At 37.3% G+C, this 11723-nt stretch overlaps 1 protein-coding gene across 1 annotated transcript in view; it reads left to right on the top strand.

Moving 5' to 3' along the window:
- Window positions 1-1583, top strand: part of lingo3b (leucine rich repeat and Ig domain containing 3b) — a 59063-nt gene extending 57480 nt beyond the window's left edge. The window contains exon 4 of the mRNA XM_077222151.1: window positions 397-1583. Within this exon, the coding sequence (XP_077078266.1) occupies window positions 397-1324 (928 nt within the window). The 3' untranslated portion in view covers window positions 1325-1583. The remainder of the gene's footprint in view (window positions 1-396) is intronic.
- Window positions 1584-11723: the final 10140 nt, after the last annotated feature.

Genomic DNA, 11723 nt, shown 5'->3' with positions numbered 1-11723 from the left:
GTACCTCTACGCAATCACACTACGCTAACTGACTCGAGGCCTACAGAGAAGGAAATGAATAGTTGAAATAAAGTCGTTATTTTTGTTTGTTTTTGCGCACAAAAAGTATTCTCGTCGCTTGATAAACTTAAGATTGAGCCACTGTAGTCACTTGGACTATTTTAACGATGTCTTTAATAACTTTTTGGGGAACAAGTGAATCCCTTAGAAGCCTATGGAGGAGTGATCCAGCTCTCAGATTTAATCAAAAATATCTTAATTCGTATTGCGAAGATGAACGAAGGTCTTACAGGGTTGAACAACATGAGGGAGAGTAAATACTGACAGAATTTACATTTTTGGGTGAACTATCCCTTTAACTGCAGTCATAATAATAACTCTGTCCTTGTTTTCCAGGCTGAAGGAACTCCACATGATCAGCACAAACCTTCTCACCGTCGAGCCTCACGCTTTGGGAGGCTTACGGCAAATCCGAGTCCTGAATCTGTCCAACAACGAGCTGGTGACTCTGGAGGAGAGTTCCTTCCACTCGGTGAACAGTCTCGAGACGCTTCGAGTGGACGGGAACCCGCTGTCCTGCGACTGCCGTTTGCTGTGGATCCTTCAGCGCCGGCGTACCTTAAACTTCGACGGGAAGATGCCGGTGTGCGCCGGACCTCCAGAAGTCCAGGGATTCATGTTGAGCACCTTCACCGATTCAGCGTTATTCGATTACTTCACCTGTCAGAAGCCGAAGATTCGAAACCGCAAGTTGCAACAGGTTACGGCAAACGAAGGCCAGCCGGTTTCGTTTCAGTGCCGTGCCGAAGGCGAACCGGTTCCGGTGATTATATGGATCTCGCCTCAGCGAAGACGAATCACTCCTAAAACAAACGGGAGGATTACGGTTCTCCCGGGCGGGACGCTTGAGATTCGTTACGCACAAGTAACGGACAGTGGCACGTATATCTGCATTGCTAGCAACGCCGGCGGAAACGACACATACTTCGCAACGCTAACCGTAAAAAGCCAACCGGCGGATTCGGCGTTCGTCTCCAATCGTTCGCTATACGCGCCGGATTTCAACGACACCGGGCTCAACAGCACGCGTGTTTTCCTGAAGTTCACGCTGGATTTGACCACCATCCTCGTGTCCACGGCCATGGGTTGCATCACGTTCCTGGGCGTCGTGCTCTTCTGCTTTCTCCTGCTGTTCGTGTGGAGTCGCGGACGCGGACAACGCAAAAATAACTTCACCGTGGAGTATTCGTTCAGGAAGACCGAAGGACCGGCCACCACCGCGGGAGCCGGAGCCACGCGCAAGTTCAACATGAAGATGATATGAAACCACGCAGCCAGGGGCCCAATGGGGGAAGCTTAGACGCCCAACACACACACACACAGTGCTGATACGCAGAAACACACACATACACACGCCTGCTATGTAGCATTACTATTGTACTATATTTTATTAACTAAAACTATTAAAAAAATGTTGGTTTGTTGAAAAAAATTTTTTTGTAATTTCGTTTAAAGTAGAAGTACTAAAAGGAATACAATTAAAATTAAGTAATAACTAATCTAAAAACGAAATAAAAAATAAATGAAAACTAAATAGAAATTCATATATATATATAATTTAGATAAAGTTTGTTGTGTGTTTTTGTTTGTTTGGTTTTATTTTTTAAATGCATTTTTTATATATTTTTTTTCAGTGTATTTAGTATATATCAATAAATAAAATTTTTTTTAAAAAAATATATCATAAACAGTTTAGTTTAGTATATATTAGTATATTCAATATATTTAATAATATATATCATTTAATGTCAATTACACTTTTATATTTTTTTCAGTTATATAGCTAGCCTAAATCAGTTTATGTCCTACAGTTTACTTATTTTTAGTTTTATTAATTTTAGTACTTCAACGTTAAACGAAAATCAGAAATTTTTTATTTTATTTGTATTAATGTACTATTTTTAAAATAGTTTTAGTTAACAATAATAACGCTATATACACAAGCCAGGTCATGTCACGATCTGAATGTGATGACCTTTGGAAGCACGTCGCTATTTCTATTGCAGCTAATGGCTAAAAATACAATAACAAATATAGACTTTTTGCACTTTTAGGAGCAAATTGCAACTCAGATTTGCATTTATTAACTTTATTTGCATTTAAGACTTAAATAGGTTTCCTTTCACCTGTTTCTGTGCTCAGATCTGTCATTTTAAACCTGCTGAGCTTCCAGTGAGTTTTATAAAAACTAATGGCAAGTAAATTTGCTCTTTAGAGTTGCTAATTAGCATAGTAATTTAGAGACAAATGCAGCGGAGGCAATTTCCATAATGCGCTCCTCTAATACAACGCCCACTTTCACAAAGCCACAGCTGAGAGGAGAAAACAACCGGGACTAAATTAGACGTGAATCGATTGATTTCGCAAATTGTAATGGTGTGTTTGATTTGCACCGAACTGCAAACAAACACCATGAAAGGAATCCTTCGATTGGCTTGGCGTTCTGCGATGAGCAACTGTGTGAGTTGGGTCAAACACACCGGCCCGATCACTGTCAGCCAGAAGCACTGCAGGGTTTATGAAGCCAAGCCGTCGCTTCGGACTGCAGGTTAAGGTGCCTAAACCGGGTCAGATGAGGTCAGGGTTGATGATTACCCACAATCCCCCTCTCTCAGCCTCGGTTCACGCACACGCCGACGACCCACTGGCCTTCATGGGGGCAGGCGCCTGGGTGTCGAGTCCACTAGACGTCATGCACAGAGAAAAACATGCACACGCACACTAAAGCCATATGTTTATAAGAGGTTTACAGCAATAGATCGACCGCACTTTGATTCATATTCAAATATTGCATAATATTGCAAGTGCATATTTTATTCCCTTTAAAATAAGGTTCAAACACACAGTTCTTCTAAAGCATTTGAAGATGATGATGAACAAATACGTTAACAAATGCTTTAACTAATGGGACCTTTTTGTTTTTTGACTCTGCCTCTGTTAACTCATTTTAATCCTTAAGTAATAAACTAAGGTTACACTTTATTTTAAGGTGTCATTGTTACAGTGTAATTATATATTTAAGTACTGAGTAATATTAAGCAACTTTAGGCTAGGATTAGGATTTGGTTGAGGGTTAGTTGCGTGTAATTATGCATAATTTACTGTTATTATTATGGTAGGTACATGTAACATATGTAGGACACCGTAAAATAAAGTGTTATCTAAACTAATAAGTGATTCATTAATGCGCATTTATCGTTTATGCATCATCACTGTGAATTCCTTTTCATCGCATTCGCCACTAATTGCTATACAGTGAAATTGCACATAATAATAATAATATGGCATATGGTATATAATGTTAGATGCATCTCTTCAGGATTTAGATTCGCTTGCACTGAACGTTTGCCATAATGCACAATGATGATTCAAGCACACATGCGTGATTTTCTCTCATCCTGACGCTCTTTGTTTTGGCCGGTGTGTGAAAGTCTCTGCTTCTCCTGCCCAGTCCAAACCCCCCCCATATGATGTCATTTCCTTTCCCCATATGATGCCCCCCCCCGACTGGGTCTCAATGAGGGAGGGTCCCTGGCTGGTGACCACGGATGTACATGTCGCCCATCTAGTCCATGTGTCTTTGACTGTAGAGGGTATTATATTTCAATCATTCGTTTCAAATGTACTTTCAATTGTTTCTTTTCTTTAGTGTTTTGAAAGAAAGAAAAAAGCGTCAACCGAAACTGCAACAGAATCTGTTCTCAGCACTGCAGAAAATGCACCGAAAGGTTTATTGAGATCTTTTAAACTAATCGTTTAACCGGCAGCTGGTGTTGAAAACAGATAAATTAACCAATAAGCTACAAGAGCCATAAACGAAAATGTTGTAACTTAAACTGGAGTGTGTGTGTGCGTGCAATATGACAAATACAGTCAAACCTGCTGGATTTACTTTGAAACAACTCAGAAATTGCTAGTGAAATGTGTTGAATCAAACGTACTCCAATAATCTGTTTTAATTACAACTTTGAAAATAATTTTCACATGATGTTGTCATCCTAACAAGATTAGTAAATGTTACAGTTCTTATTATCAATCAGGGATTATATTCATTCTGCATTATTGCACTGTTGTCTTCCACTGAAACGCTGTCAGTAATGATGCTCAAAGGCTTTAGGGGAACGAGATGAATTGTTGATGCTCCATTGAGTTTGACTTATATAATAGACTGAGAGTCCTGTTGCAAAGCTAGTCATGCTTTGCTAACTGTAGGCACATACTACGCTCTGGTCAACAATCTAGTGCACTTGGTAGGCACCTAATGAGAAAATGATTCTGCTTTCATGATGCCTTGTTTTGGTGTAATTCACCAAAGCAGTTTTCATGCGTCTATAAAATGAACACTTAAATGCGAGTAAAAATCGCTGTTGGAAAGTGTTTGAAACGCTGTCACTCATCATTCGGCCGGTAACATTTTTATAACTTCTAACAATGCAAAATTGTGGCAACATGAAAGTTTAAGACTTGCCGATTGAAAAAGCCTATTCAAGAGCGAGAAGAAGCGTAAGGGAACTCAAATTGTTACCCATTAAGTTTTCTGTGTGCAAACATCCATAGCGTATTCAAACAAAATTGTCAAAATGCCCGTCTTGGCAAGTATCCATTCAAACAGTCGGTTATGTCATAACTAAACATAATCAGTTGAGAAATAAAACGCATGTGTATGTTTATTGGGTCCGTGCATTCACTCATAAAGTGACTAGCCTAATATTCCTGCTGCTGTTTGAGTTTTCAATGTTAATAAAACTATAAAAGACAAAGAAAAAACACTCATTACTCTTGACTGAATAACATTAGCTGTAACTTTAATAAGGATTAATCAGTTTCGTAGCTGGAAAAAAATATTTATGTCAGTTAATTTGAGTGTGATTGTGTGCGTGCATGAATGTGTGTGTGTGTGTGTGTTACCACTAACACTAAAGAGCATTTTAAATCATCTCCTATTTCAGTTGTTCCCTTAGAAGACAACAGTTTTCTACACTTTTTAATAATTAGTGTAATCTTTGATGACATTAAGTGTTTAACTTCATCTTTTGATGATTAAACAATATGATATTATTGAATTAGTTATGCTGACATCAGTTGAACCTTGTTTCAGTGTGACATCCAGCTGGTTTGCCTGTATTTCACGTTTCAAAACTGGGACAAATGAGAGTCTGATTATTAGGTGAAGTAAACATATCAGGTTTTGTGACCCTTTCTGTTTGGTTTGACTCGTTTCATTGTTCTCAGACCTCACCGACATCATCCACAGTCAGTAGGTAGGAGTTGTGGTCGTGTGATACAGTAGATGTTGTCCATGTGGCCTGTGATTCGATGTTGTTGATTGGTTGAACTGTTTGTTTAGTTAGCTCTTTCTGTTAGCCTTAGCCGCTGTTTGTTTAGTTAGCTCTTTCTGTTAGCGTTAGCCGCTAGCCGTGCAGTCAGTCACAGTGTTTAGGTGTGGTGATAATGATAATGATAGAGCGAAAGATCGGAGGCTCAGCCGGGATTGATTTAACCCTTGAACGCCCGGCTCCCTCTTTCTCGACCCTTCCTTTCTTCATCTTATCTTAATCAATCGTTCATGAACTGACGCTCTTCTGTCCTGAAATGACACTGTTCAAAGCTGGTCTGGATTATTTGTAAGGATTTGTAAAGCGTACTCGACGTATTTGTTAACTTTTCCGAATTTTTAATCCACTTTGTTTGCAAAAATGGCTGATGATACCAAAGGGTTGAGCAAAATTCAGAATTTAAGAATTGACATTGACCGCACAATGTTTAATTGGATAGTTGAAACTTTAATTGCTTTTCAATTGAAGTTTTGACTCATATTCCTTTAAAATATATTCCTAAATTTCATATTCTGAAATGTATTTAATTCGTAAACCAGAGCATTCTGGGAAATGTCATGTTTTGCATTTGACAATTAAGTGTTATTTTAGTAACCCTGCAATAAAACGAAAGTTCATTTATTAAAGGTAATGAGTGTAAATTGATTGATTGATTGATTGATTGATTGATTGATCGATCATCTAATGTTTAAGAAAATATACAGTAGGCTATGTATATGTGATGTTTATTTATTTTTTTGCTCTTCAGTCAAATTCTACATTGCAATTTTGCATCCTGTACTGTTCAGGAATTGAATTTGGTTTTGAGAGGCGTGTCAATTCGTCTCTGAATGATGCTCAACCCTCCGATACAATAATGTGCATTTACACAAGAATCTCTGATTGTGTGATCATGTATGAAATATGCCAGTCTTTTATTTGCTCATTTGCTTCAGCTTCATGTGTTCACCTCTGTAGATTGAGCACATCGCCCTCTATTGAGCGAGTCTCTCTCTCTCTCTCTCTCTCTCTCTCTCTCTCTCTCTCTCTCTCTCTGTCTCTCTCTCTCTCTCTGTCTCTCTCTCTCTCTCTCTCTCCGCTCAGAGCAACACTACAAGGATCACCATCTGCCAATATTCACGGAGATGCTGTTTTATGGTTTTAAGAGGTTAAATTTCCACTAACCCTGTTGCACTGACTGTGTTCAGAATGAATTACTAAAATACTGCCCTGCATAATGCTTACTATTTTTATTTTTTAAGTATGTGAAAATGCAGTGTGCAATGTTTTAAATTTTGCTACATTGTCAGTGCATTGCATTGTGGGATGTACAAATTCAGTAAATGCATTAGGTCGTCGGGTTATTTGCATATATGGAAAACAAACAGCACACATGTTATATATTGCAGAAATAGCATGTATGTTATTCTGAACACAGCCACTCTCATGCATATGATTCCTGACGCACACCAAGGTCATGTTTTCTTCATATCAGAGATGGCATGTTCAATAAAAACGGCTGTCTCATAAGCTCGATCTGCTTTGTGATTTGATGTCCGGGTGTTGAAGCAGAAAGTAGGTCTTCGGGTCCCCGGGCCCCTCGTCACTCTCTCCTCCATTGTCTCCTATTGATTCTGATGCACACAAACGCTTTCTTGCAGATAATCCTCATTTATACAATAAACTGACACCAATTTACAGTGATAAACACTCCTTTTAATAGCTAAAACATCTGATGTAGCCTATACTGTATATGTGTCATTTTATTTCAGCGTTAACCTCTAAAGAATTCACATTACACTCCTATAAATTAAGCTTGACTACTGATGATTATATTATCCATATATATATGCTAGTTAATGAGAATGGAGGTTTGTCAAAGTCCCCCTGTGGTGAAAATCCAGCTTTTAATGTTGTTTATGTGTCTATGTGGTGTTTTTAATATGCTTTAAGACAAACCATGTGTAAATTCATAAGTCGACAGCATTGCTGAGTATTTTCTCCTTAAAACTGCAGTGAACCAAAGACAGTCTCAAAAACACGCTTTGAAATCGCTGGTGTTTCTGACGTCACAAACTACCTTGTAACCAATCAGATCAACGTGTGATCGTCAACGAGTGGATCTCTGAGCTGAGTGAGTGGAGGCGGGGCTCATTTGCATATTCATAGAACCGCACATACTAAATGACTCATGGGTGTCGAATTACATTCAAGATATTTTAATAATAAAATGTATAAATATGTCATTTTGGTGATCAAAGATGAGTTTTAAGGGATAAAATGCCTTTACTACAGGGGGACTTTAACAGCGTTCTTGAATCATTTTCCACTCTTGAAATAAAAACAAATGTCTTTAAAACGTGCTTAAGAGAGATGTATTTTTGGTGATCTACTGTACAGTTGTGTTTTATTTGCTCTGAACAGGATTGTGTAGAATAAACCCTGCTGAAAAACAGGGAAAACGTTGGATTTGGTGAATTTACCGTGTAACTTTACTGCCATCCAGTGGCGAACAGCCAAACCATCGAGAATCTCCATCCACGATTCTCAGGTTTTGAAGCTCTTCTTCTCCCATATGCTCTCCAATCATTTGATGCACATATAAATATGACTGTTAGTCATGGCAAAATGTGTCATTGTCGAATGGTTTTACTACCTTTATGGTCATGAAACTCTCGACATTTATTCCTGTGGCAGTTCAGGTTTATCTAAGATAGTACAGAAACAAAACTAGTCTTAGTGCTGTGGGATGCATTTTTTTTAAAGAGTTAAATAAGATTCCATTGAATTGACTGTAGTAAAAAATGTGTGAAACTCAACAATGGTTGATATTTCTACTTGTATTAATTAGGTTCAGGAATGCTATTCTTCAGAGAGTTTCCAGTTGGGATCTCTGCATGCCTTGTATTTCTTTTCTTTACATTTTATGACGTTTTGAGCCCTAAACTTGCCAAACGCACCCCTGTACTTGTGTCAAAATCATCTGATGTCTTTATTACTCGCTGTAAGATTGGATGAAAACATTGTTGGACTCAATTGTCTGAATATGAGCCATATTCTAGTGAGATGTTTCCTAGCATTCAGACTTTGAGTTTGAAAATATTTCAGGTATGACATATTTGATGTGAATTTCTTTTTTTCTTTTTTTTATCTTGCAAAGTTTCTTAATGTAAAGCAATATATTCTTGTCTTTTGCTTACTTTTGCAATGAGACATGATTTCTGTTCAACTAGGTTTGTGGGCATTCAGTGGCATTAATAAAGTTACTGAGCTCAGTCATGTTCCATGCATGTCACTTTTATGCGTTTGCTAAATCATGCAGGAGGTTTTCAACACACATTATGAATGAGAGTCGTCGGAAAATACAGTTTTCAACTCTATTATTTTTTTCCATCCAATCTCACAGCAGCCTGGTCTTGTCTATTATAATGTGTATGAATGTTGTTTCAAGTGTTTATCTGTTATTTTCTATGCATATGTTTGTTTTATATTGTTTGTCTTGTAAAAAAAAAGAGTCTTTTATTCATAAAAGCATGTTGTACCTTGTTCACTGTCTTGACTTTCTTGTCTGTTTGCGTCATAAAATAAACATTAATTTAATTAAAGGTGAATTATTTTAAGAAACACTGGCTTAATTTTCCATTGTGGTAAAAAAAATTTTTTATTATGTCTAAAAAAAAATTCATACTGATTCATCTCCAGTCCAGCAGAGGGCAGAGTAATGCGTTGCTTTGCTTCCACCACTAGGTGTCAGTGTAGCGCCACCGTGTTTCTGTTGATTCACTCAAAAGATGAAACAAAGTGATTTTCCCCCAATTTTTTATTGACTTAATTATTCAAAACACACAATTGTATTTACCCATACTGGTCTTTTTAGTTCACTGATGTTCTGTAACAGTTATCACTCAGGTTTAGCCAACTTTAAAGGACTCAACACATGAACTGTCAGTCACTGTGCAGGCCTTCATAACCACAAAGATCAAGACTGGGAAACAGAAAGACTGTGATAAGCAATGTATAAGATATCCAGCTTTGCTGAATTTGAAATTATTTTTGACTAAATCTTTAACGTAAAACTGATGCAGCACATACATTCACATTTGGATGTGAGATATAGGCCTATTCATTCTTTAGGTTTCCAAGTTGGAAGTCCAACTGCAAGTGGGAAAATTCGAAATTTTGACATATCGTATAGGCCTATTTATGAGACGAAAATACATAATGTCATAATTTCGACTTTTCACCTCAAATGACTTGGTATTGCATAATTTCGATTAACCAAAGCATTTTTTATTAGATTAGGTTGCTAAAATGACCTTCCACAACACACAATTTCAAATTTTCATTTAATAAATATGACAATGGCATCTTTTTAAATTTTTGTCATAATTACGATCTACCAAAGCATTTTTTTATTTGCCTATGTGGCGGAAATGGCCTTCCATACACATATTTTCAACTTTTCATCTCATAAATATGACTATGGCATCATTTAAAATTGTTGTCATAATTATGACTTACATAAGCATGTTTTTTATTAGCCTATGTGGCGGAAATGGCCTTTTCCATAACACATATTTTCAACTTTTCATCTCATAAATAAGACTATGGTATCATTTCGATTTTTTTTTGTGTGTGTGTGTGTGTCATAATTACGATTTACCAAAGAATAATTTGAATAATATAATGATTTTATTGTTATTATGGAAATGTCCTTACATAGTACTGAGCGAAAAATCGACTCATGTCACGCGAAACTCCCGCGCAATTGCTATTTGAATTTCGCCCGCGAAATTTCGCCGAGCAACGGTAAATGCGACTGCGCCATTATTCTCTCAGTCAAATCATTGTCCTTGTTTGTTTCTCTGCACTGAAGTTTCTCCGGTTGCTATATTTACAGGAACAACGATCAGGGCAGAGGAACACACGGTTGTACATGTGAGTTGAGCGTATAGGCACTTGTTTGGAGAGTCGTGGTGATATTATATTTGATATGGGATCCGCGTGCTGTGTCTCTCATCGGGCATTCAATCATAATACCCGGAGTAACATGAGGATGTTGTAAATCGAGGGAAGTAAAATGAGAAGGAAACTGGTTTTGGGAAGGTCTTTGCACAGCTCTCAGTGTAAACGTCTGTCCTGATGGATCATATTCGTCCACAAACTACAGGTAGGCTAAAAAACGACTCACTGTTTCACACATAAATTTGTTTACCTTGTAGGCCTATCTGAATAATGATCTATTATAGGAACAGTTCACTCAAGTATACACATTTAGGCCTAAAGTTTCTCAGCCAAACCGGTTTGACCTTCTTTCTTCCATGAAACAACAAAGACAAGCGGAAATGTTTATTTGAATGAGTTAGGGTTGCCAAGTCCGCGGTTTTCCTGAAGAATTGTCCTACTTTTAAACGTTATATAATATAGGTGGGTTTATATTCTACCAATGATAAAACTTGTGCTAGATGTTCATTTTTTTGACTGGTAATGAGACTTTGACCTCCTGTAAGCACCTTTATGAAAACAGTATGTTTATGATTATTAAAAGTGATTTTCAAGCTGCATAAGAGTGACTATAAACTATGTATGTGGGAGTGGGTGGCATATTTTGAGTTTTAATATTTGGGTTATTGTTAATTGGCCATTGGGCAAGTTTTGTTAAGTAGACCTGGCAACATACAATGAATGCAGTCTAATTGGGTTAATTCACCAATTAATAACAATCAATACTACAATTAATTTGTATTTTGAACTATATTAAAGGTGAATTAACCCTTTAAAGTACCTGGAAACGGATTACATAAGGTCAAACTGTTTTGGTCTAAAAGCCTCTCAGTAAAATGACTAAAATCAGAGCTGTTCTGAAATACAGTTACCATGGCAGTTGACTAAAAAAAAATCCATATTATGCTTTGTGGAGGTTTAAATGCTCAGCTGCACTCATCCCTCACAGTGTTTCTTTCCCAGTCTTGAGTCTTTACAGCGACTATCTCTTAAGCGTTCTTTCTCGTCTTTTGTTCTTCTCCTTATTGGAAATTGATTGTCTTCTACCATCACAAAGACACATGGTTCTGATTGATTCTCTGGTACCAGAGGAAGGAGGAGGATTCGCCCGCTGGGTCTGGGATCTGAACACACTGCAAGATTTAAAACAACGGCTGATGTTTATCCGAGATGTTGATCAACCACACGCTAAATCATACATAAAAGAGTGAATCTCACAAAAAGATATGTCCAGCTAATATTTCAACCAGAAAAAAAATCTCAGCTTTTTGTTCAAAATGTTTGGGGTTTTTTTTTTTATGAAACTTGCCCACATTCAAGTATTGATAAAAAAAATACATTAAG

Source organism: Siphateles boraxobius, unplaced genomic scaffold (genome assembly GCF_051911475.1).
Source record: "Siphateles boraxobius isolate OS27281-9 unplaced genomic scaffold, OSU_SipBor_1 86, whole genome shotgun sequence".
Classification (NCBI taxonomy): domain Eukaryota; kingdom Metazoa; phylum Chordata; class Actinopteri; order Cypriniformes; family Leuciscidae; genus Siphateles; species Siphateles boraxobius.
This window is presented reverse-complemented; position numbering and strand designations above follow the sequence as displayed.